Below are 25904 nucleotides of genomic sequence, written 5' to 3' on the forward strand. Positions count from 1 at the left end.
CTCCTCTCCTATCTCCTTTCCTCTCCTGTCTCTTCTCCTATCTTCTCTCCTGTCAACTCTCCTATCTACTCTCCTTCTCTCCACTCCTATCTTCTCTTCTCTTCTCCTGTCAATTCTCCTTCTCTCTCCTCTCCTGTCACTTCTTCTTCTCTCCTCTCCTCATATGTCCTTCTCTTCTCTCCTCTTCTCTCCTCTCCTCTCCTCTCTTCTTCTCTCCTCTCCTCTCCTCTCCTGTAATGACCAGTTGGCCATCTGTCTCTGTCCAGGAGTTGACAGATGAGCGTCCCGTCCCCGTCGTTCTGTCCTGCTCCAACCAGGTGGGACAGTTTGTCAGCTTTGCAGACTCCCTGGTCAGCGAGGGCCTCGCCCTGCGGGAGAGGAAGCCAAGGTGTGTGTGTGTGTGTGAATATTATCAATATATGATTTAAAGGTATTCAAAGGACTTCATTTTTCTCTTCTCCCCATTTCTCTCCTTCTTTCTTTCTATTAGACCTCACACCAGCAGCTCCAACTGAATTCAAAAATGCAGAGATACAACCATATTTTTATTTGGCTGTTTTATCTGTCTGTCTGTCTGCCTATCTATAATTTCATTCTTTTTTTCTAGATGTGTGGCAGCTAAGGTTTGACTGATATGGATTTTTGAGGGCTGATACTCATAATTTTGTATTGAAGCTACCAACAGCCGATATTTTGTGCCAGTTTTTTATGTCTTTTAAATTTGACACTTTTCATGCCAAAAAAAAATCCAAAACATTACAAGTATTCAGCGTTTCCTCCAGAATTGTCTTCTTGTCCTGGTGGAAAAGCCTCTGAAACAGCATTTAGACCTTCATGGGACCCTAAAACTCTCCACTGAAACCAGACTAATGAAATTATTTTAGAGTTAAAAGCTCTTTAAGGCAGGGTGAGGCTTCATTGCAGATTTTACAGACTTCCACTGCTGAAGCTGTTAAAAAAAAGGAGGAACTTCAAAAAGGTAAAAGTCCTCCTCTTTCTTTGTTCTGTGTGTTTCCATTCGCCTGCCTGTGTTTTCTTCCAGAGAGGCTGTCGTGCCAAAACCAGAGGAAACCGCCTCAGAGCCTCCAGTCGGCGAGAAGCAGCCGGGCGGCCCCGACACGGACAGCAAGCGCTCCCCTCCCTCTACTCCAGCTCGCCCTGCTCTTATTCCATTCCCCTTCTCACCCACCTCCAACTCCACCCCTACCTCCACTCCTCCCAAACCGGCCCCCCGCACCCATGTGTCCGCCGAGAAGGTGAGGACACACACACACACACACACACACACACACACACTCACACACAAACGCAAACAGACTGGGCAGGAAAAGTATATGTGAGTAATAGTATGCAATGTGTAGAATCACCATTCCCAAAGCAACAGCCATGGAGAAATGCTGTCAAAACTATTTTTATCTATCGTTCTGGTTGTATTGTGTGTGTGTGTGTGTGTGTGTGTGTGTGTGTGTGTGCAGGTGAAGACTCAGCTGTACCACCCTCCAGAGCTTCCCTGCCACGGTCACATCCAGATGAGCGTCTCTGCCATCGGAGAGGACGGCGTCATTTACGCCAGGACGCACCACGCAGGTTCACGTCCAGCACCGCTCACACACACATTACCCTGGGACTCACTGATTTTTTGTGAATATTAAGATTGCGATATGAATTGGGATACATGTGGATTTCTGCAAAACACCAGATTTCCCTTTGACGGACAAACAGTCTCTTAGGGGGCAGTGATATGTTTTTTTGAGGCAGATACCGATATCAGATATTTTCCCACCCATATTGGCCAATACCGATATGCATTTTTGTAAGAATCTTTCATATATATATATACTTTGTCAGAGGATTTCAATCAAATACGTCTTTCCTTTGACATTTTTCCTCCAACTGAAAAAGCATAAATATAGTCAAATAGTCAAAAATGCAAATTAAACAGTTCTAAAGAGCCTATACTTTGTGGGGAAAAGAAAAAGAGAAGAAAGAAACAAAATAATCTTAGTACAAATGCAGGTGGATTCTCTTTTCAGACAGGCCAATCTTAAGATAATGAAGAGGTTTTAAAACGAAAGACCATATTTTATTCTTATGCTAATTTGACAGTTGTGTTAAGTGACACGCTCTCCCAGAAAAACACAAACGCCACTTCCACAATCAGCCAAATATCAGACTGATACCGATGGTCTGCTGGTGCATCGATGCCTCTCTTGTGGTTTGTCAGTCGCAGTAGTCGATACTGAAATCAGGGGAAATGAACCTAAAGCCTGTGTGTGTGTGCGTGTGTGTGTGTGTGTGTGTGTGTGTGTCAGAGTGTCAGCTGGAGCAGCTGAGGGAGCGGATCCAGCAGAGCATGAAGACGCTGCCCAGACAGAAGCCCTACACCTGGAAGTCGGTGCTGGGCTGCGCCGTCATCGGACCGGACATGCTGTGGTACCGAGGACAGCTGCTGGAGGCCCTGGGGGGGCAGGTCAAGGTCAGGAACACACACACACACACACACACACACACACACCAGAGTTTTACCACATGTTGAGTTTTCCTTGTCAGTTTCAACCACTTAGAATAGATGACTCCAAGAAAGCTATGGAATAGAATGTTGCAGGTATATTAATGTGTCTGTATGGGCTTCTGTGTGTGTGTGTGTGTGTGTGTGTGTGTGTGTGTGTGTGTGTGACCAGGTCCGTTACGTGGACTACGGCCTGGTGGAGAACATCCCGGTGGTTCATGTCTACCCCATGCTGCTGTGTGAAGACGTTCCTCAGCTCTGTATGCCCTGCCAGCTGCATGGAGTCAACCCTGTAAGAGAGAGAGAGTGTGTTTGTGTGTGTGTGTGTGTGTGTGTCAGGGTATACACAGGTCCTTTTTAAAAAGTCTCAAAATAAATAAGCTAAATTTAAGGACTTATCGAGTATTAAAATAATCTTATATACAGTTATGTTCAGTTGGAAATGGCTGGTTGTTGCCAGCTTTGTTTCTTTATTTTGTTTTTTAATTGGTCGTAAATCTAATTCGTGGTAGAATTTTAAAAAGGCCTTAAAAAGTTTTAAATTTGGCTTTCTGAAACCTGCAGATACCCTGTCTAGAGCCACAGCTGCACAGGATTTTAGTGACAAACTTGAATGCCATTACTTTATTTTATTTATTTTTTGTGTGTTTATATTTGTCTGCCTGTCTGTATCTGTTTATCTTTATATCTGCGTGTCTCTCTCTCTCTGTCGGTGTTTTCCTGGATTCATAGTAAACTCTTGTTTCTCAGTTGTTCATTTTGAATAAATCCCTTTTTCTTTTCCCCCCAGGTTGGCAGACAGTGGCAGCAGGATGCGGTGGCTCTGCTGAAGGAGCTGCTGCTGAACCGCTGTGTGGACGTGCAGGTCACGGTAAAGTTAACATGGAAACTTCACACTCACGTACAGCAGTACTGTCACAGTGCAGAGATGTATGGTACTTAATACTCACTGCTCTGTCCACCGGCCATTCATTCAGAAAGTCACCAGCTACTGTCACTGTTTCACCAGCCAAATAGAATAATCAGAATATAAAAGGAGCTCTGAGCCTTTCCAAAGTGGCTGTTGGATTAATAATAATAACGACAAGCTGGATTTATACACCTCTCTAAAAGCAGAGTTTACAAAGTGCATAAAAAAAGAGGAACAGTTGTAAGAAAGGAGATGAATGTTAGGAAATAGATTCAAACAAAAAAGCAGTTAAAATTAAAAACATAAGAAAACAAGAGGCGGGCAAAATCACATTACATAACATTACGTGAAAGTAAGTCTATAACAATGTATGTATGTATCTGTTTTTTGTTAATGAAAGTATTACTATGTGAACAGTTTGATGCCAAAATGCGAAGTTTCCAGTTTGTAATGAAAAAAATGATCTTGCCTGATGGTTACTGCTCAACATTTTCAGAAACAACTTGATTTTTAAATGAGTTTTACTCTCATACAGCTGCACTCTGTCAGAGCAGGTGTCACATGTTTCACACGGTGGATGTGTGTGTGTGTGTGTGTGTGTGTGTATTTTGGCATGAACCTCTTCATGTTCAGGAGCTGCCGACAGAGCCGCGGGACTGTCTGACCGTCCACATCTCCCTGGATGGGATGGCGCTCAGCAGGATCCTGTGTCACCACCAGCACGCCTCCATGGACGGCTCCTCCGCCTTAGCACAGCAGGTGTGTGTGTGTGTGTGTGTGTGAGAGAGAGAGAGAGAGATGGTGTGGGTCTGTCAGAGTCAGACTAAAAAGAACAAGGAATGACAAATAAATAAAAGGACAAAGGCACAAGAAACAAGATAAAAGCATGAAAAAACATGATACAAAACTTAAAAACGTTCCCATACTTACCCAAAACGTACCCATAATTCAGCACTTTCTGCCTTCTTACATAACCGGGACAGGAGTGTTTTGTCAGTTTTTTGTTCAGAGTAATGAGACTGAGAAAAATGTCTTCAAAGTTTTGGGATTGGAAAGGATTGGTAGTACAGAAGTGGATAGTATATAGCGTTTCTTGGTATGTTTTAGTATTCTATGTAAATTTACTTGACAATAAAGCTTGACTCCAATGCTAGACATTATTTTGAAGCAGAGCTACATTTTTGCTCATGTCAGTGCAACTGTCCAGAGAAAATGAAACCAATATGAGTATTTTAGATATGTGGAAAAGCAGATGAAGACGGTCAGAAGCTGTGTAAGTTTCAGATGAAGCAGCAGCAACATGTGTGTCTCTCTGCAGGGAAACATAATGACGTCTCCTGTCGCCTACCTGGATGACCGGGACATCGACACTGAGGTAAGAGAGAGGAGCGTCCCGTATCCTTTAAAGGTCCCATATCATGTAAAGCAGGACTCCCCTTGCCTCTGTGATGATAAAGGAGTTGGATGGTCTATCTAAACATGGTGAAAGTATCAAAACGCATGGTCGCCAACTAAATCCACACAATCCATATTAGAAAAGCGAGCCTCTAAACGAGCCGTTTGGACTTCCGTAACTTTGTGGCGTCACAAAGGTTCGCTCATTATCATTTCTGTAAGAAATAATAGACTAACAAAGTGTTTTTTTCAAAGCGGTCGAGCGGTCGTCATTGTTTATTACCGGAGAGTTTTCCCTACCTGTAGCCGCCGGGCCGCGGCGTCTCACGTTTCACTCTCGAAACGGTTAGCCAATCGGAACAGAGGGGTCATTAATATTAATGAGCCTTAAAGACACGGCGACAGAAACGGCCTGTTCTTGGTAAGGCTCAGAGAGATGCTGGAAAATGAACGTGGAGAAATGGATTGAGAGTGTTTTTGGTGCATGACACCACACACACAGCTTTGAATCCTCCTTCTTTTGCTGTGATATGATTTTTTTTTAAACACTGCATCCCTGTGTACGGCATTTCAACAACATGCTACACGCACATCAATGCAGAAGTATAAGAAAAACGTAAATGTAAGCACCGCCACATTGTTTACATTCGCGCTTTACATTACGTTTACGTTACGTTTGACTGTAAAATGCTCTGAATGCTGCTGCTGCTGCTTTGTCTGCAGGGTCTGAAGAGCCCAGAGGAGCCGGTGCTCGGGCCCTTCACCTACCCAGAGCTGCCACAGGAGGGACAGCGGTTCCAGGTCAGAGTCAAACACCTCTGGACCCCCAACGAGGTAAACACTCACCACAGAGAAAACCTGCTGATTTACAGTCCAGAGCAGTGATTCTCAACCTTTTTCATATCAAGAACTCCTAATTTAGTCCACATTAGAGCCACAGACCCACATTTGATGAGATTTTGTCTCTCGGACCCAAATCTGAGAATATTTTTATTGTCAGATATGGTTTTGTCCAGAATCCCATGACTATCTGTATTGTAGGCAGAGAGATAACAGAGAAAATATGATCAAAACAGTCATTCTTATACATTCTCTAATTGTGTTAACTTCTTGTAAATGAAATAATGCTGAAGTTTAACAATTCATAAACCTGCTGGGGACCCCCTGGAACCCCCTCAAGGGCCCCTGGTGGTCCCCGGACCCCAAGTTGAGAACCACTGGTCTATAGGCTTTGCTAACCAGCTAACCGTAGAGATATCATTGTCTAAAATGAGATGAACTTAATCCCTGAGGGGAAATGGGGTGATTGCAGCAGTAAAGGATAGAGGTGTAAAAGACACTTAAGGATGTAAACAAAAAGGTAATAAAGGATATAAATAATTAAAAAGATATTAAAGAAGTTGTGTTTTGCAGATGCTAATGAAGAGTCTCTTCTGACTAAGCTGGATTCTCGTCATGATTACTGACAGATTTACAGATGTTTGTAGTTTACAATTGACAGTCCAGTGCAAAGAGCATATACTGTATGTAGAATGTGCATTGTTTACTGTTTAATATTTGTTTATTATTAGGATCCCCATTCGCTGTTCATGATTACATTACATTACATTACATTATGTCATTTAGCAGACGCTTTTGTCCAAAGCGACTTACAATAAGTACATTTTATCATCACAGTCTTCATCAGCTAGGCCTTTTAATAGGAATAAGTAGCATTTGAAATTTGTTTTTTTATTTTTATTTTTATTTCTTAAAGAAGGGGAAGAAGATAGGTTAGTTCAAGAGGGGTCCAGGTGTGTGATGATCTTCCTGGGCTCCACACAAAACTTGAAAACAGACATAAAACTTACCATCTGCTTACATTTCACTTCACTGTTTCAGTGCAGTATGTTTTGTTTACATTGCTTAGACTTTGTATTATTTTATAACAGTTTGTGCGTTCCACAGAGAAAGGAGAGAGCGGACAAACGACAAATTCAAATATCACAATCGACAAATGATTGGCTATTTACATTATCAGACTTACTTACAGGTACTAAGAAGAGCACCATGTAAACATTTATTAAGCTGTACTCGTGTATACTAAACTCTTGATTCAGGTACCAGAGGTGTCAGTAAAATACTTGTGCTTTTGTCGAGTGGAGACCCACATCTGTGTGTGTGTGTGTGTGTGTGTGTGTGTGTGTGGCAGCTGTTCCTGTGGCCTGTGGAGGAGCCTGCTGATGTGAAGGTGGATGCAGAGAGTCTGGACGAGGCTCTGGCCAGAATCAACCAGGATGTGGACAGTCTGCCGTGGCTCACCAGCTTCCCTCCTGGTAAACCAAGCACACAGGATCCTTTACATCACTTCACTTAAGACCTTTAAGAAAAAGTCTTGTGATTGATATGATAAATTCGTTTTTAAGTCATTGAAACACATTACAGTACTGTTTTTAAAGTTTTAATGTTTGTAAAAACCATCAAGATAATATTGTATATCGAGATAATTTTGGTCGAGATAATCGTACTATGAAATGTTCATATGGGCACAGGCCTATAGCTACTACTACTAATACTAATACTAATACTAATACTACTACTACTACAACCTGTCTGTGTGCAGGCGCTCCCTGCCTGGCAGAGTACAGCGATGGGAAATACTACCGGGCCAAGCTGATGAACTTCATCAGCACCGACCCCGTCATGATGCTGGTCAAACACGTCGACTTCGGCTCCGATGACACGCTGCCCACCAGCAAGTAGGAAGCCCTCACACACACACACACACACACACACACACACACACACAATGGAGAGTTGTCTTGTGGAAAGCGAAAATTGGTTGAAGAAGTTGAGAAGTAAAAGAATAAGTTAATAAATGTGTGCAAACTGACACTCATGCAGACTTGGAAATTTGTTTAAAACTTGAGATTTATGTTTTGAAGTTCTGTAATGAGAGAGAGAGAGAGACACACACACACACACACACACGGATGGAAAGGGAAAATCCATTGGTTGATTTTGTTTGATTTTGTTGAGATGTAAGAGAACTACTATGAGATGAAGAATGGAGAAGTGGTTGTTGAAAAAAGATTATTCTATCGATATTGCTGGTATTTGTGGACTATTTGTATATTTTTTGTATTTGTTAATTGTTGTGAATATAGGTAAAAATGGTGATAAATATTTTTTAAAAAGCGAAATATGGGGACTCCTTTAATTCCAAGTAGTGTTAAAATTTGTTAAACGTGTTAAAAGTGTGATGGTAGCTGTGTGTGTGTGTGTGTGTGTGTGTGTGTGTGTGTGTGTGTGTGTGTGTGTGTCAGGCTGCGCGGGATGCCGGCGGAGCTGCTGCGGTTCCCGGTGCAGGCGCTGAAGGTTCGGGTCGCCGGCTTCAAGGCTCCCAGCGTGGGCCTGGAGAGAGAGGTGCTGCCCTACAGCCCCAAGTGGAGCACCAAGGCTGCGCTGGACATGATCGACCTGCTGCACACACACATCACCGCCTCGGTCGTGGTGCGGACACACACACACACACACACACTCAGACTGTTTAACAGCACTAACGGAAACATCTTAGCTACGCCTGTTGAATGATTAATTTAAAGCTGCAATAAGTGATATCAGACCCTATAACCAATCCTGAAACTAATGTGTGTTATGTGGAGATTTCACTGAGACATAATGATATAAACCAACATCCACACAGCAGCAGCCATGTTGCTGTTTTCTCCTCTTTTCTAAAGCTTGTTGTCAAATTCGGCTCCTGAACGAAGCTCCTCCCGCTCCATTGAGCAGCTTTTCTTTGTTTTAAAACTAGCTTGTCTCCTCCCTCGCTGTTTGAAAGCGGCGCTCTCCCCCTCCCATCCCTGTAAAAATTCTCATAATGGCAGAATCGATGAAGCGAGCGAGTAAACTTGTTAAACTAGTAAACTTGTTAAGCTAGTAAACTTGTTAAAACAGTAAACTTGTTAAGCTAGTAAACTTGTTAAGCTAGTAAACTTGTTAAAACAGTAAACTTGTTAAGCTAGTAAACTTGTTAAGCTAGTAAACTTGTTAAAACAGTAAACTTGTTAAACTAGTAAACTTGTTAAGCTAGTAAACTTGTTAAGCTAGTAAACTTGTTAAGCTAGTAAACTTGTTAAAACAGTAAACTTGTTTAGCTAGTAAACTTGTTAAAACAGTAAACTTGTTTAGCTAGTAAACTTGTTAAAACAGTAAACTTGTTAAGCTAGTAAACATGTTAAGCTAGTAAACTTGTTAAAACAGTAAACTTGTTAAGCTAGTAAACTTGTTAAGCTAGTAAACTTGTTAAAACAGTAAACTTGTTAAGCTAGTAAACTTGTTAAACTAGTAAACTTGTTAAAACAGTAAACTTGTTAAGCTAGTAAACTTGTTAAGCTAGTAAACTTGTTAAGCTAGTAAACTTGTTAAAACAGTAAACTTGTTAAGCTAGTAAACTTGTTAAAACAGTAAACTTGTTAAGCTAGTAAACTTGTTAAACTAGTAAACTTGCCACCTGCCTCTTCACTTGTCATTGTGGGACAGGTGACCTGTGAAAGATCTGTCAAAGTGAGACTGGTAACCGGTGGCACTTCTCAGCTGGTACGGTTAGCTTAGCTATTAGAGTTTATCCTTCATAGGCCTCTGTAGTGCAGTGGCTGTGTGTTATTTACAAATGTGTTGTGGTTTCTGTCGCCCTCTAGTGGTCGAAAGATTTCGCTCATTGCAGCTTAAATTGTCCCTGTCCTGCAGTCCAGGCAGCCGGAGCTGACGGTGCTGCTGTACAACGAGGGAGGAGAGCTGGTCCATCTTCCTCTGGTGAGCAGCGGCCTGGCCGACCTCGACCTCGACCTCGACCTCGACTGACACGCCACACGCTGCAGGTGTTCCACGTTCTTTTAAATGTGTACGTTTTAAACTTAAAAAAAAAAAAAAAACAGCAGTCACTTTAAGTTCAGTTATCTCTGACAGAGGCTACGGCTACACTCGTCTTTTGAAATTTGGCTCTTGAGATCAGATTTTATGAGCTCACATCATCGCTGTATGTTCACACTTTGTCACTTGAAAGTGTTATGTGTTATGTGACGTGTCTCCTGTGGCTGTTTATCTGAATCTGTCTGCATTACTTCATCTGCCTCTCCATCTCTCTGGCTGGATTGCGTCCACATTATGTTTAATTCACATCATTTCCATATCTGGTTTTGAAAATCGAGAGTTTTGTGTAGCGTAGCCAGATCGACCGTGTTGACTTCACGTCAGGTCGTGCTGCTTCACTGCTGTTTTCAGTTTGTGACACTGCAGAAAATTTGCAGTCTTTTATTTTGAACAAAAAACACTATTCCTGTTTGGTTTTAAGTTTGTCTATTGCTGTGAGCACTTTAGTTTCTACTCTTTTTGTAAATCTCAAAGCGGTTTGTCTGTATGAAGGGTGCAGATTAAAGCCTTCCACTGTTCTTTAACCCTCTTGCAGCGTTTCCTTTTTCATAACTACCACTAATTCAGTTTTCTTTCCTAAGTTAGCTCATCCCTATCAAACAGGCTTCACCTCATGAGCAACTCAAAGATAGAATAAATCCATTTTTCATGTCAATAAAACGACCAGCAGGAGGAGCTCTGCTGCTGAATCACACTGAAACAAGCCTGACCGACTCAAACAGCAGAACAATTACAGGAAGAATTATTTCATATCCAAATCAATAAAAAGAGATAAAATTTATTTTACAAAAAATATACAGTCAGTCAGCTAAGAAAATAAATATGTATTAAACATTTGTACAAATTAAAATCACTACACAACAAACAAGAAAATCCACACACACAAACATACAACAAACTCACACACACACACACCACATACAACCTGAAGCAGTGCTGCACAGGCGACACTTCATGGTTTCACAAAAGCATCTCATAACTATCAACTGTTTACTCCATTGCAAGTGATAGAGGAAATATTCAACTCGATTTTTCAACCTGTTAGTGTTAAAATATCCTTGCCAACCAGATGTGAATGGGGGCTGATGGGCTGTGAGAGACAGCAGCTGGATCCACAGGCTGAGTCTTAACTGATCATTAAAAAACATCTTTGTGCGTGAAGATCATTTCAGTTTTACTGATGGAACCAAAGAAAAAGTTTCATTTTTTGCATCACTAAAACATTAGGATTTGGTTTGCAATGCTGTTAAAAACAGCTGGGGGGGGGCTTTAAGACAGAATTGGTGTTACTTGATTTAAATGGTATATCCAATTTAGGACCAAAACTCAAACATTAACAAAAATAAATAAATCAAAAATATAAATTAGATTTAAAATCCAGTTTCAGAAGCTCGCTGTGTTTGCGTCGCCTCTGGTTTGGGCAGCAGGTGAGGTAGTGAGTAGGGAGTCCTGGGACTATCACAAAAACACCTAGGATTTTTTTCCAGATGTTCCTGGTTTGGTGTGTTTGAACTGTGTTAGGACCGAACGATTCAGACTCTACAGGCGGTTGTCCGCGATAACGTTTCCGTCTTTGTCTTTGACGCGGAGCCGTCCGGTGGGGTAGCGGGTCTCCTGTCTGCCGTCGGTGTAGACCGTCTTCACCGTCCCGTCCGGATACTCCCTCCTCTTGTAGTCGGCGGTGTGGATCTCCTTCTGGCCCGTGTTGAACTGGATCTCCTTGCTGCCGTCGCTGAGAGGAAACACACATCCGGCCTCAGTTAGCGTTCAGTGAAGCTGCACTAGGTGATTTTATCAGCCCAGATCATAAACTGGGGCTACAACAGAAGACTGTCCCATCCCCACTAACTCAGACACTGTACACTCGATCCGTTTACCCAAATTAAATTTTACTGTCAGGTTTGGACACGGACCAAACCAAAGATGGTTGTACTCTAAATGCAGAAACGATGAGAGAAGCTGAATCTGTGGAGTTTCAGACTTACAGGTTGACCTGTATGATCTGTGGAGTGTCAGACTTACAGGTTGACCTGTATGATGGTCCCGTCTGTCAGCACGCTCTCCTCTCGGCCGTCGGGGAACAGGTTCTTCACCGTCTGGTCCGGGAACGTGATCTCCTTACGGCCGTCCGGGAAATGCTTTTCTGGAAATGAAATGGAAGAAGACGGTAAAATGTTTCAAATGCTGCTGCAAATCACTGCTGGCAGTATGTGAAGTACTGGTATACAAAACAGTCCGGGGCAGGAAATTGACTTTTTTGTCCAAAATTCATTGGCTACTTTCACTATTTTTTTTTGTTTAACTTCATTTTCAGCGCTATCTTTATGGAAATGTTCACCAGCTAGCACACACATCCACGGGAATTTACTTTTTTGTCTACCAGCCACAGTGATTCATCATCTCCAAAATGCATCGTCTGTTTTCACTGTTTGACCATTTAATTTGATTTTTAGAATAGAAAAGAACATTCAAACAATAGCTGGTTACCTAAATTTACCAGCCAGCTAGACTGTTAGTACAGGATCTCCAAAGTAAGTCGTAGAGTCAAAACTTACTGTCCAAATTTAGTCACTTTTCAGTGTTTTTGAATTTATTTCGATTTTTAGAATAGAGAAGAACCTCCAAACAGCAGTTAGCTGCCAGTAGAAACTTAGCAGCCGCAGCCCAAATGTACCAGCATGTGGCTGGTGGTTCATTTCCCAGGCAGAGTACAGTACAAACCAGAAGTGTGTGTGTGGTGAAGTTAATGGTCACCAGTCTCACCAGTCTGGTTGTTGGGGAAGTGCAGCACCTCCATGCCGTCTGGGTAGGTGGTGTGTGTCGTCTGGGCGTCCGCATAGTAGTAGATCTGGAGGACAGGAGCAGAGCCGTGAGGACAGAGTTCAAATGACACAGATACAGACTGACATATCTCTACAGAAGAAAATCTTAATGGCAAATTATATCAAAAGTGACTTTTAGCTTGTTATTCCACAGAAGTCGACATTTTCCTACAGTTTAAAAGTGAATTTCAGCTGAATTCCCTTTTCACTGAATATCAGAGATGCTTGAAGGAGGGCAAGACTGTCAGGTGTCCATAATCCTCCAACAAAAAGATGAGAGAATCCTCTTTTTGTGCCTGCAGCACATTAACATCACAGCCAGGATCTTGTTTTTTGTCTTTGCCAGAGCGTTTCCTACCTTCCCTACTGTTCCAGTGAAAAAAGGAAAAACATTAAGAGTTTATTTCCAAAATGCAAAAAATTCAATCTGGGAAAAAAATCTTTTCTTTTTTTTTTTTCATTTTAAGGAGGTCATTCAACCTCCTTAAAATATAGAAAATCTTGTCTAAATAAGTGTTATCTTGTCAACCAAGGACTTGCTTTCCTTTACAAAGTACCATAATTAGTTTTAATTTTGTGCCATCAATCACTTTGAAGAGCAGATTGAACTTTTTTCCCCAAATGGAAAAGATTTCATTTTGTGACTAAACTCTTTTCTCTTTTTTTTATTTAATGACAGCTAATGATTTTCTGCGGGCAGCAGCCTGATGGATAGAGAAACGAGCTTGTGTTCAAATCTCAGCCAAGAAAATCTGCTTGGGAGAACCAGAACAGCTCTGAGCCTTTGAGCAAGGCATTTAAAAAAGAGCTGCTGAATATCCAGGAGAAGACTGCGGTGGTACAGCTGTGTAAATGTGATGCTGTCAAATAACAAACGTGCTCAGCAAATCTTCCCTGGGTAAATTAATATTCCAAAAACCGTCTCACCACTCTCTGGTCGGCCATGACCTGCTTGGTGTCTCCGTTGAAGAAAGTGACTTTAGCCGTCAGTCCGTCTGCTGAAAGCTCCTTCCTCGTCCCGTTGGGGAAGACGACGAGGCGGCCGCCGCCCGCCAGGACCTTCTCCGTCTGGAGGAACAGAAACCGAGTCGCCATCGGGTCTCATGTAAGTTAAAACAATCCCACTGTGAAACGTCTTCTTCGTCTTCAACACCAACTGACATCTGGTCCAAGTCCACTTGATGTCAGTATTGTTGTCTGTTAGGTAGATTTAGTTGTATAAATAGATTTAGGTCTGTGGTTGTAGTGGGTACTGGGAGACAAACTATAAATAAATTCTCAAACTTTGTATATACCTATTTGTTGATGTTTGGTGATAATATTCGCTAGTAGAAAAAAGAGCATAAACCTAGCTAATTTAATTTGGGTTGCCATTGGAGCAGGAGGAATTGATTTGGCTCGAACGTTATTGGCCACAGAGTTTGAAAACGTCGCTGTCTGAGACAATATTTTAGTTAGTTTTCCCTTTACGCTCTACTAGTTAAGTTGTACCTTGAGTCTCCATGGTGCAACTCGTTTCAAAATAAAAAATTCAGTGTCGACTTTACATCCTGACTTACACTCCAACAGGCTGCTGGTGAAGAAAAATCAGCTGAAACAGGATCCAAAGAGTTCATCCTGTTTTGCAGATTTCAACACAGAAATCTCAGAATGTTGTAATGATAAATTCTACCTGATGGTTCCCACCGAGCTTTTAGGATTTATCATAAGATAGTTGAATGTTTTGCTACGAAAACATCTCCGTATGTTTCCTCCTCACCTTCCCATCAGGATGAGTGATCACCTCTTGGTTCGACTCTGGCTCTTTGGCTTCACTGAACTCTGGATCACTTTGGAAAGAAGCTCTTTTCTGGAAAAATATATAAACAATAAATGAGTCGACATGGATCCCACACTATACTCTCAAACATGTCAGAGCTGTGTGTGTGCAGCCACACTGTATGCCATGCATCTCATATAGCTAAAGCAAGTTGAATGTATATATCTGTGAAGTGATATGTGACAGACAGGCTGCTGTCTGTAGGTTTCACATTGTTCCTTTACACTGAAAGTACTGTACATTTATTGTACTTGGCAAACAGGGATTCTGATATGATGATATAATTTTTCATGTTATATACTGCATATATCGTTGTTTGTATCTGTTTTTGCAATTTTCATATTGCATATATTACATGTTTTTGTATATTTTCATATTGTATGTGTTTTTCATTATTTTTTTCCTTTGTCTCAGTATGTTCTGCTGTTATTTTACACACCCTGTATACATGCTGTACTTCATACAGTCTATTTTCATGCTTTTCATTCATATCATTTTACTTGTTCTATTAATAAACCCCATTTGATCTATTCTTATTCAGTTTCTCTACTGTATCTTATTACAGTTTGCTGCTGCAGAAACCGCCCCCCCCCCCCCCCCCCCTCCCCCCAACAGGGATCAGTGTAGTTTCATGTGACTGTGGTTCTTACCGGTGGAGTGTGGTGTGTGTGGTGTGTGTGCTCCTGGCTGCTGCCGGGCGCTGACGCTCGCCTGGCGCTCGAGGAGGAGGAGGAGGAGGAGCCCGGACCTGCCGGCTTCCTCAGGCTGCTCTTCATCCCTGCTGGGAAGCAACAGGAGACGCTCAGCTGCCTGACAGGAAACCAGGAGTGTGATCTTGGGTTTGGTGAAGACTAGTGGAGCTGAACAACTAAGGCTCAAATTGCAATACTGATCTTTTTTTTTTTTTAGCTTTTTTGTAAAGCATTTTGTAAACTCTGCTTTCTAGTGCTATATAAATAAAGTTGTATTATTTTGCCAGATATTGTCACAATTATAAATCAATATTTCAGTCTTGATTTTGGGAAGAATATTACTTTACCTCACTTTTTGCACCCTGCATCAACATCTCTCCTCAATTTGCATCCCAAGACAAAAAGGTTTACTATTCGCTGCTTTAAACGTCCCAAAGCTGCCCAACAACCGGCCCCATCATGTCTGTGAAGGTTTTGTTGGTTCGCAGGTTCACTGTACCTGCAGCAGCCAGGCTGTTGTCCCTCTGGCTCCCTCTGGTGGCTGCAGCTGTGCAGCTCTGTGGAGGACTGCTGCTGCTGCTGGAGTCCAGAGGAGACTGAAAACACACAGACAGACAGACTGGAGATGTCAGACTGATACAAACATGACAGAAAATGTGGCAAAAAGATATCAAGAAACAACCAAGAGGAAGAGTTTGGGAATTGCCAAAGAAAAGTACACTATGATAAAAATAGTCATTCTGTTGTCCTGATACACACATGATGATGCAATTTACATGCCTGTAAACTCACTGTCACTTTACACATGAAGATTATTGTTCAGTACACATCATGTTGAACACCCTGATTTAACATCTGCAAATCCAGCCAAGAAACTTTGGAAGAAAGTATGGAATACTTAAATGGAAAATTTACAGGAATGCTGAATAACAGAGACATGCTATCCTAAGCCAAGACAGACAGATATTTCAGAGAACAGATTCAAGTCCATTGCACAGAACTGACTTACAGCAAATTTAACCCCTTTGGTGGCAGACGGCCCGCTGCTGTCAAACATTTTGGGCCCTTCCTTCTTCTCTTTGTCTTTCTCTGCGTCTGCATGGTTTTTCTTCCAGGAGCTGAGGCGGAGTGTTTCCAGTGTGCGAACCTGAAGATTAAAAGGAAATGACATATTAAAACACAAATTGAGAAGAGGCTGAGAATAGTCATGATGAGTAAGAAGGCAGAAAAGTAAAAGATTATCAAAATTAAAAAGGAGGAGAAGGCCAAAAACAGTTTGAAAAAGTATAAAACAGCAATTCAATCGAAATAGTTTGAAGAAAATAAGGGTTAAACATAAGAAAAGTGAAGTTAAACGTAAGAAAAAAGCAGTAGTGGAATAAAAACTTAACTACAAAAAGCAAAAATAGGGCTGCACAATTAATTATGTACAATTGTACATATATCATTTTAGTTCAGAGAATTAAGATGAAACTTTAATGGTCCCCATGGGGAAATTGTACGATGCAGCTGTCAATAGTGATAGGATACAGCAAAGAAAAACAGAATAGAAATAAGAATAGAGCACATGGGGGGGAATAGAAACACAGAACAACCCAGAAAAAAAAGAATGAGTGAATGTAGAACATTGGCAAATCTGCGATATGGAAACATGTTGCTGTGAATGCAACAGGTGGAGTAAAATAACTTCCTCCAATAATAAATCATGATAAATAATCATGATTACAGTAGAAGATCAACACTTTAGCCATAATTGTGCAGCCCTAATATTTAACGGTTTCATGTGAATCTTCTCAGGTGACACGGTGTCACTGTGATTTTTAAGGGGTCAAAGTTCAGGAGCGCACCTCGTCCCGCAGGCTGGTGTTCTCCTGGCTGAGGGAGTCGATCTGCTGCCGCAGGCGGCTGTGGGTGGAGGACCAGCGAGTCTCTCTCCTCCTCAACTCCTCCTGCAGGGAGCCCAGCTGCTGCTTCAGAGCCTGAGGAGGGGCAGGAGGAAGAGGAGGAGGGGGAAGATGAAGAGGAGGAGGGATTAAAGGGGAATGCCACCCATTTTAGAAATTCACGTGTTCTTCCTCTGCCCCAGGACAGTTCAGTTCAGTGAATACGTGTGAACATGCATCACTCTTTCCTAAAGCTAGAAACTGGAGAACTGACTCTGTAATTTGAGACGTCACTGTGATGTAAAACGTGGCTCTGCTCCACAGACAATGAATGACTTTGTCGACCCTTAAAGGGGACGGTCACTCGTGTTTAGGGCTGCAACTAACAATTATTTTCATTGTCGATTAATCTGTCGATTATTTTCTCGATTAATCGATTAGTTGTTTGGTCTGTAAAATGTCAGAAAATGGTGAAAAATGTCGATCAGTGTTTCCCAAAGCCCAAGACGACGTCCTCAAATGTCTTGTTTTGTCCACAACCCAAAGATATTCAGTTTACTGTCATAGAGGAGTAAAGAAACCAGAAAATATTCACATTTAAGAAGCTGGAATCAGAGAATTTTGACTTTTTTTTTTTTTTTAATTACTCAAACCGATTAATCGATTATCAAAATAGTTGGCGATTAATTTAATAGTTGACAACTAATCGATTAATCGTTACAGCTCTAACCGTGTTAATTATCTTCTTTAGTGTCACTCTATGTTCATCATCCACCAAGATTTTGAGCATTCCTAACATTCAGTAACTGTAATAAAATGGAGCTTTAAACATCTGAAACAGTTCAGAGAGCTGCTGGGTGTTCCCTCTGGCCTTTGGTCGAGCGAGCCTTACTCTACATTGGAGAGAGAGAGAGAGAGAGAGAGCCGGCTGCTTAGCGGCCAAACTTGACAAACTCAGTCTAGTTGGAACTAAAACATTCGGCACATTATTTTATATTTATAATAATATTCCTGTCTTGGGGCACAGGAATACTGTGAATTCTTAACATGGGTGACATTCCCCTTTTCCCCTTTAACTATGACACGATGCTGGTATAGGACTAGTTGTGTGTGTGTGTGTGTGTGTGTGTGTGTCTCACCTGGATCTCCTCTCGTTCCTTCTTGTCCGGCATGGCTCTGGCGGCCGAGGCGTGCTTCTCGAACACCTTGCGCTCCTTCTGCAGCTTCCTGCTCTCCTCCTTCTTGTACTCCTCAAACCTGAACAGCTGCTCCGCCTTCACCTGCTCAAACTCCACACACTCCCTCCTGCAGCAGAACATCCCGGGATGAGATCAGGACCACACACACACACACACACACACACACACACACCAAAAATACAGGCGAGAAGCAATCCTGTAGTCATCTTTAGAACTTAATCAAAGCTGCATATCCCCCCAAAAATGAAAAAGACAAAGAAAACTAAAAATCACTTTCTTGTGTGTCTCTTAATCTTTTTCCTGTACCCTACTCTCTTACCATTCCTTTTTTTTTTAAATATATAATTAGTACATAGTTTGGTGCAGTTTTCTTTACCTGCCTATGTGCTGAAACGTCTTTTTATCCCCCAGAATGTTTTGATAATCTATTATGTGACTATTTAATATTTTTTCTTTTTTATCTTAGCTTTTAAACTAGATATTATTGGGATGCTCACGTATTTCACATGACTTGTCAGCTGCCATGTGAGTACTTAATAAACTTAAACGCTAAATATAGTTTGGTTATCTCCTGCTCTTTAAAAAACGACAATTAGGTTTTAGTTTTGTGCCATCAATCATGTAAGAGTTAATGTTTTACCACTTTTTCCAAATATTGCACATCTTATTTTGGAACCAAACTCTTAATTTACAGTACAATACGACCTTCAGGACAGCGAACTGACTTGTTTCTCTTGAGCCAACAGATGCCAGAACCACATCGAACTGGACCGCATGATTCTGATCTTGTTTTTCCATCACCTTAACAAACTGGCTGAGTATTATTCACAAAACCAGCCTACCATCACCATAATGAACACGTTAGAAGGAAGAGGATGGAAGACCTATTGCTGTCTAGAAAGATAAAGAGCCGGTTCAAATGATTTTATTCTACCTGAGGTTCTCCTGGTTCTTCTCGTTCTCCTGTCTCAGTTTGGCCAGAGCAGCGTTCTCCTTCTTGAAGCGCTCGATCTCAATCTCCAGCTCTACCAGTCTCTCCCTCAGCTGTCTGGACTGGACCTGCTGGCCTGGACACACACACACACACACACACAGAGAAAAGTGAAAATCATACCTACTGAGCACGCTCGAGACAGATGAGCAGTGCTGATCTGTGACCAGTTTTATCTCTTCATAATGTCTAAAGTTTGCTTGTGTTTTTTGACCTGATCAGTCAGCCCAGATCTGTATTCTTTAGTGTAATCCTTTCAAGTTTTAAGACGCTCTCTGTCCTAGTCTTTCCTGTCTCTCTCAACTTTAAAACTGTCTAATAAATACAAAAATGCCAAATAAATGATAGAAAAAAAAAAAAGTATAAATATGGCTCCAGGACTCAAAAAGCCTCTAACCCTACGATCAAAAACAAAAAAACAAAATCCTCCACAACTAAGTGCAGACTGATGTCCATGTTTGATCTGAGCCAATTTGACGTTGATGCACCCGCTTCCTCCATACCTCATTAATATTCAAATAAGCCCCTCCCACTGACGCTTCCCGCCCTAACTTTCTGTTTCATTCGGAGATGCGTCAACACACGGAAGCAAATCACGCTCTCCGTGACGCTTCCCGGGTCTTTAAAGGGCTGCAAGTGTTGTTCGTCTCACCTGGTGCCTCTTCTGCCTTTCTGGGCTCAGGAGCAGCAGCAGGAGGAAGAGGTGCATTCTGGGCCTTCGGCTTCAGCGAGGGGAACAACCTCGCCATGAGCTGGGAGGCGGGAAGAGGGGAATCCGGCTCCTGATTGGCCAAACTTACAGCCACGCCCTTATCCAGCTCCACGCCTTTGCTCACCGCCACCTTCCTCATCAAAGCCCTTTCCGGCGGAGAGAATCCTGTCGCCTTGGAAACCGGGCTGGCTCCTCCGCTGTCATTGGGCGGGCCGCCGGCAGCGTCCTCCAGGTCGTTCCACGTGTCGTCGTCATCAAACACCAGTCTGCCCTGCTGGTGGTCTCTGTCCTCCATCAGGGTGGAGTCGTCGGGGTCGCTGAGGACGCCGTCGCTCTCCTCGCCGTCCCGTCCCGTCACATCTGAACCCGTCTCCCTGCAGCTGTCCTGGTCCTGGTAAGACCGCTTGTCGTACGGCGGGTTCGACGCCGCGGGGAAGCACAGGGCGCCGGGAAACATAGGCGGTTCGACCACCGCTTCCTGGTCTCCGAATTCAGAGCCGCAGCAGGATGAAACGTCCGAGGTCTCGTCCTTCCCTTCGCTCCCGTCCTCCTCTTCCTCCTCCTCGTCCTCATCGTCTTCATCGCTAACTGCGTCCTTAAGCGTCTCGTCCCTCGCCTTCGCCACCAGTGCTTCAGAGTCCGAAGAGTTGCTTTTACACGTCACACCGCCGCCGCTGCTGCTACTGCTACTTCCACTTCTGCCACTGCTGTTGCACCTGTGAAGTGCAGCGGGAGGCGACGGTTTGGGGGACTTGATGGGGGTGGAGGAGAGCCGGCGCTCGTGGAGCCCCTTGGCGGCCTGGAGCTGCCGGTGCTGCTGGTCCATCTGAAGAACCTGCGAGTCGAGAGCAGAGCGCAGACTTTAAACATCATACGAGCAACCGCTGGCTTCACAGTCAACAGGTCAAATAAAATAAGAAGGGAAAAACAAAACTCACACAATCAAGGATGTGATCAAGACATTAGAAATTAGAAAGCAGTGCCTGGATGCATCAATTATTAAACCTTTAAAAAGTACCTTATCCTGGTCAAAGTTGCATAAAACCTATTTTTTGCAATCCTCATCTTGCATAAGGGAACATACTTTTTTGTTGCAAAATGTGGTTTACAATTGTAAGAACTGCATAGTGAGTGGTTGCTGTGGTAACTAGGGACTCAGTTGCTGTGATGTCTGAAATTACCGTAAAAAAGGGGGAAGGGGGGCCTGGTGGCTCAGGGGCACACCACATAAACACGACATCCTGGTTTTGAATCCGGCCCTGGACCTTTGTCGCGCTTTCTTGTCTGTGTGTACTGTAAAACCCTGGGCTAAGTTAACCATTTGACCAGCTTTATGCAACCCTCTTCAACAAGCCACCACGGTACAGAAAATGTAACGCTTAAACAACACATTCAAGATATTTTATACAATCAGGCACAGAAAAATAAAGAAAGAAAGCTAGTGGAGTAAATAGAGTAAATGACCTTCACGACGAAGGAGGAGGTGGAGGAGAAGGAAAGCTCCTCGGCCGCCTGCTCCAGCAGCTCGAACTCTCCCAGCTCCATGTTCTCCATCTGCCGGTCGCCGTCCCAGCGCTGCAGCTTCTCCTGGAACGACGACTCGAAGGAATACTCCGGAACTTCTCCTCTTCCTCCTTCCTCTACCTCTTCTGACCCCGTTCTTCCTTCCGCTGAATTCAGTCTTCTTTTCTCTCTGGCGGCGTCGTTCTCAGCCTTGCCCGGCACCGCCGACACGCCCACCTGTTTGGTTACGGCGTTCGGCGGAGCGGCGCGAGGCCCGGCTTTCCTCTCGGTCTGAGCTGACTGACCCGCCTTCCTGCTGCTCTGCTCCTGATGCCGTTTGGTTTGTACAGTTTGAGCAGACTCTACTCCTGTGTTCTGTCTTTGGTGGCTACCCAGGACCTTTGCCCGCGCTGCCTTGCCGTCGGCTCTGATGTCCTGAGGCGGTGAACAGCGGTCTCTCAGGCGGTTTTCCTTGTTGAGTATGGCGGTTTTGCGCTGGACGGGAAGCCGTTGGCTGCTGTTCACGCTGCCTTTCTGGAAGGCCGCAGGCTCCGAGTTGCTGCGGGTCATGACCCGGGCCTGGGGTTGTGGTTTGGGATCCTTCTTCACCTCCTTCATCGGTAAAGAGGCTTTGCGATTGTTGGTGAATCTAGAAAGGCCCTCGCCTCTCTTCAAAAAGGCCCTCTTGGGAGGGGCTCTCAACCCTGCATCTCCATCTTGGTTCTGTTGGGGTGAAGTGACACAAAATAGATTCTGAATAACAAAATCACCATTAATACAAGTAATTTTAATAAAACTTTGCCTATCCGTATGTGTGAGTGTGTGTGCATGTGAAAGACAGTGAGCTTGCCTGTATGTATGTGCATACTAGTTACAGTGATCTCATACTGGATTGGTTAAGCAAACTACAGAGATATTAAGGGATAGCGATTCTCAAGCTATATACTCATCATGATTCAACAGGTTGGTGATCTTCAGGTGGCATCATTTTTCTTCCAAAATGTGTAATGTGTTGTGATGAAACCCTCAGTGTGACCTCTGACCTTCTGCTGCTGGGCGGCCTTCACCCTCTGCTCCTCCAGCCTCAGCTGCTCCTCCAGCAGCTCCTCAAACGTCTGCTTGTGACCGCTGATACCAGGCTTGATGGGCCTGGAGACACACACACACACACACACACAGAGCAAACACACGCATACGGACAAGTTTGACACAACACACCCATACACAAGTGTACATAAACACATATACATGCTGTATCTTTAATCTTCAATGTATTCTATCAATCTATACTGTAATTATCATAGTGAATGTATTTACCTGTCCAGTGAGACTTTATCTTCGTCTCTACTGTGGTCTTCAGTCGTAGCGAAACCATTATGCGGTCCTAATGTGGTGTCAAGCTCCTGATAGCGGCTGGCATCAACGCTCTGCTCCTGCTCGTCTTCTCTGGAGCTCCACGTGTCTGCAGGAAGGAAAAAGACTTACAGCTTCATTTTTATTTTTTGTTTGGGGCTGGTGGCTGTGGTGCATCCCACAATTGAACAAACAAACACATCAACAATGAAATAAAATTGTATCATATGAAAGGGTGACTTATACAGTTGCTGGGAGAGAGGATATTTTTACCAAGGTGTGGGGTCACTTTTTGATGACAACTGAAAGGACCAAGATCTAGATAAGGCTTTATCCTTCTTATAATGTAAGTGGTTACTGTGATGTATAGGATCTGGTCACGTGGTATTTTTTTATTTTTTATTTTTACTTGTGGCATGAATGTTTTGTTTTGTTTTGGTTTGTTTTTATGTCATTTTTCTTTAAGAAAAGTAATGTAAATCTGTATGATGGTGATGGTTTATACCATGTAAGGACTGCACTATATTGTAAGATTTACGCAAAAACATCAATAAAAAAAAACAAAAAAACAATGAAATAAAATTAATAGAAGAGTTGTGCTTGTTCTGTTCTCTAATTGCAAATACAAGGAGAAGAAGAAGAAGCAGCTGTCTCACCCTCTGTCTGGTCTCCCACCTCCTCCTGGTCTTGACCTCTCTGTATCTGCCCCCGCCTCCCAGCCTGTGGGGACCTGGGCTCTTGTCGGGGGCCGCAGGCGGAGCCCTGAGGGACTCCATGGCTGTTTGTGGTGGGGCTGTGTAGGCTCTCTCGGTGAGGAGAGGCCCCCTGGAGTGTGTCCTCCCCCCACTCTGCCCCTGACAGCCCTGATCCCTCTGTGTAACCTGTAAGATGCATCACGTTCTGCTCAGTGTTTATGGATAGAGATGTATACACGAAGAAGCTGGGGTAAGTGGGAACAAAACAGAAAAAAAGAAAAACATACTAGCAGGGCAAATGCTTACCTCCGCTCATAGATTCCCATCCAAACCACACATTTTCAGATCACCAGTGAACCAAATCAAACGATCAAATTTGAAATCACACAGGGTTTACTTTGCCTTCTCACCTCCTCCGCAGTGCTGGGACCCGTTCATCATTCCCAGCAGCCTCTGCTGCTCCTCCTGGAGGTGAAGGAGCTCCTCCAGCTGATGGGCTTTTAGCTGCTCCTGCATGTGCTGCTGCCACTGCCTCAACTAAACACACACACACACACACACACACACACACACAAGTCTTACATTTCATTCTATATTACGATTTACTTTACATTTAGCCAACTCTTATCCAGAGTGTCTTACAGTGAGTGAGCAGGTAGGGGCTTCAGAGAGTTGAACCTCTATCCTGCCACCGAATCCACCCCAATGTTTCCCATAATGCAAATTGACTGGTTTCTGCGCACCACTATGTCAGACAGGCCCACCACAAATACACTGCACAACCTGATAAAGTAACATATTAAAAGTGCTAATTGCCTTGCATGCAAACACTTCTTTCCAGTACTTGAGTCCTGCCATGCCCCGCCATAAATAACCTGTGGGGAAGAAACTAATAGCAGGGAGAGGGGGAGAGAGTGCGTGGGAGTGGGAGGGTATTAGGAGAACAGGAAGCAGTGATGTAATCGGCCCTGAAATCCCAACAAAATGCCTGAGAAAATAAATCGCATTCAGTAAAGTTGCACTTGAGTATCAGAAAAGTATTCACTGATTCAGCCCCAGTCTTCTCACATCACAGCATCCGTGTCGTTGTTTTAATTATGGCACTCTACTTGCAGCTCATAAACTAGGGACAAAAAAGCGTATTGTGTCGCAGGCCTGTTTCTGGTAGGTTTGTCATAAGAGCCTTAGTATGTTTTAAATAGCCTGTAAAGCTGTATTCGAGTATCCCAAAATAAGGTATTCACTGCTACAACTACTAGACTCTTCTTGCCGCCCATAACCCTCCTTAGTTTGTTACACTAGGGACAAAAAAAGATGAATATGTTGTGTGCCTGTTTCTGGTATGTTCTACATGATAAAAGCACTAAAACGGAGGGGTGACACTTGATTTTGAAAAGCAAAACAATGGGTCCCAGGCTGAAAAAGGTGAAGATCACCTGTCCTTACCTGTTCCAGCTTCATCATCAGGGGAGCATCCTGGGATGTGCTTGCCACCTCCTCTAAAGAGTCCAGTTCTCCAGCTGAATTAGTCGGAGGAGCAGAGTACAGACCGTTCACCGGCCTGTCAGACATACTCCTCTCTCCTCCAGGCGGCCCAGACAGGCCATGCACACTGAGGCAGCTGCTGTTGGTGGAGGCGGGCAGGGGGGCGAAGTCGGAGGTGAAGGAGTCGTCCGGATCCCGGGGCGGGGAGCCAAGAGCCGACATGTGCCGCAGAGACCCAGCCAAGTCCGGGGAGGGGTTGAGGATCACCCCGGCTCTGGAGCTGCTCGGCATCCACCGGGCGAGGAAGTCAGCCTGGGAGTACTGCAGCCCGGCTGGGGATGACATGGCCCGTTGTCTCCGACAGGCTCTCTGTCTAATCCAGGATTAGGACGACAGATTATAGTGACAGGTTAAGAGGCAGACACCATTAGCTAATACACTTTCGAAGCATTTACAGACGATGTCCACATTTAGGAAAACTATCTTTAGTAGCTGGTTTACACGGATGTAACGTTAGTTAATTAGCTACATCACACAATGGCATAGGTGACGTGTCGGTTTAAAGGAGTGTTTGTTGTTGTTAGCAACAGCAAACTAAATTATAGCCTTGCTAACTAAATTATAACGTTAGCTGTTCATGAAAATGACACGGCTGACCCTGTGACTGAACTACAACATACATGCCATGTAGGTTATCTCGCAATTTAAATGATCTTGAAAACGTTCTTATTAATATTGGAGCAACTTATTTTAAAAGGCTTGGCTCCTTTGAGGTTGCCTGCCTGGTTGGACTGTAAACAGTAGGCTAAATTAGTAGTGTAACAAAAGTTTTTACATTACGTTAACCGGTATAGTGAGTTAGAGAAAGACACACTAACAATAAACAATATCGAAATGCAGCAGTTACCTGTGATAGAGACGACGAATTTATTTACTCGAGTTAAATATAGTTTTAAACTTTAAAGATAGACGACAGATAGGCGTTTCGAAGCCTGCCGCCATATCAAAACAAAGCCCGCGAG

General features: G+C 43.4%; 2 protein-coding genes across 2 annotated transcripts in view; one reads left to right on the plus strand and one right to left on the minus strand.

Annotated features, from left to right (window-relative positions):
- rnf17 (ring finger protein 17) overlaps positions 1 to 9659 on the plus strand; it is a 32141-nt gene extending 22482 nt beyond the window's left edge. The window contains exons 25-37 of the mRNA XM_071923728.2: positions 267 to 388; positions 1043 to 1256; positions 1476 to 1587; positions 2313 to 2476; positions 2682 to 2801; positions 3300 to 3380; positions 4053 to 4178; positions 4738 to 4794; positions 5538 to 5648; positions 7006 to 7129; positions 7417 to 7552; positions 8120 to 8306; positions 9546 to 9659. Of these exons, the coding sequence (XP_071779829.2) occupies positions 267 to 388; positions 1043 to 1256; positions 1476 to 1587; positions 2313 to 2476; positions 2682 to 2801; positions 3300 to 3380; positions 4053 to 4178; positions 4738 to 4794; positions 5538 to 5648; positions 7006 to 7129; positions 7417 to 7552; positions 8120 to 8306; positions 9546 to 9659 (1668 nt within the window). The remainder of the gene's footprint in view (positions 1 to 266; positions 389 to 1042; positions 1257 to 1475; positions 1588 to 2312; positions 2477 to 2681; positions 2802 to 3299; positions 3381 to 4052; positions 4179 to 4737; positions 4795 to 5537; positions 5649 to 7005; positions 7130 to 7416; positions 7553 to 8119; positions 8307 to 9545) is intronic.
- Positions 9660 to 10532: 873 nt separating this feature from the next.
- Positions 10533 to 25885, minus strand: cpap (centrosome assembly and centriole elongation protein). The gene is made up of 20 exons (XM_071923727.2): positions 25790 to 25885; positions 24844 to 25251; positions 23808 to 23934; positions 23359 to 23583; positions 22667 to 22811; positions 22393 to 22498; positions 21311 to 22072; positions 20469 to 20681; positions 19787 to 20414; positions 19078 to 19210; positions 18084 to 18249; positions 16909 to 17040; positions 16071 to 16208; positions 15561 to 15657; positions 15020 to 15147; positions 14310 to 14399; positions 13478 to 13618; positions 12492 to 12576; positions 11751 to 11871; positions 10533 to 11460 (listed from the first exon to the last, which is right to left on the minus strand). Exons 2-20 carry the CDS (start codon positions 25225 to 25227, stop codon positions 11268 to 11270), a joined length of 4014 nt encoding a protein of 1337 aa, XP_071779828.2. The 5' UTR covers positions 25228 to 25251; positions 25790 to 25885; the 3' UTR covers positions 10533 to 11267.
- Between the last annotated feature and the right edge of the window lie 19 nt (positions 25886 to 25904).

The sequence above is a fragment of the Centroberyx gerrardi genome, chromosome 10 (assembly GCF_048128805.1).
Source record: "Centroberyx gerrardi isolate f3 chromosome 10, fCenGer3.hap1.cur.20231027, whole genome shotgun sequence".
Taxonomy (NCBI): domain Eukaryota; kingdom Metazoa; phylum Chordata; class Actinopteri; order Beryciformes; family Berycidae; genus Centroberyx; species Centroberyx gerrardi.

Coding starts and splice junctions, on each gene's coding strand:
- cpap (XM_071923727.2), bottom strand. CDS start 25,227: ATGTCATCCCCAGCCGGGCTGCAGTACTCCCAGGCTGACTTCCTCGCC. Junction 20,682..21,310: donor CCTCCTCCTTCGTCGTGAAG/GTCATTTACTCT, acceptor CTCGACTCGCAG/GTTCTTCAGATGGACCAGCA. Junction 19,211..19,786: donor AAAGGCAGAAGAGGCACCAG/GTGAGACGAACA, acceptor GTGTGTGTCCAG/GCCAGCAGGTCCAGTCCAGA.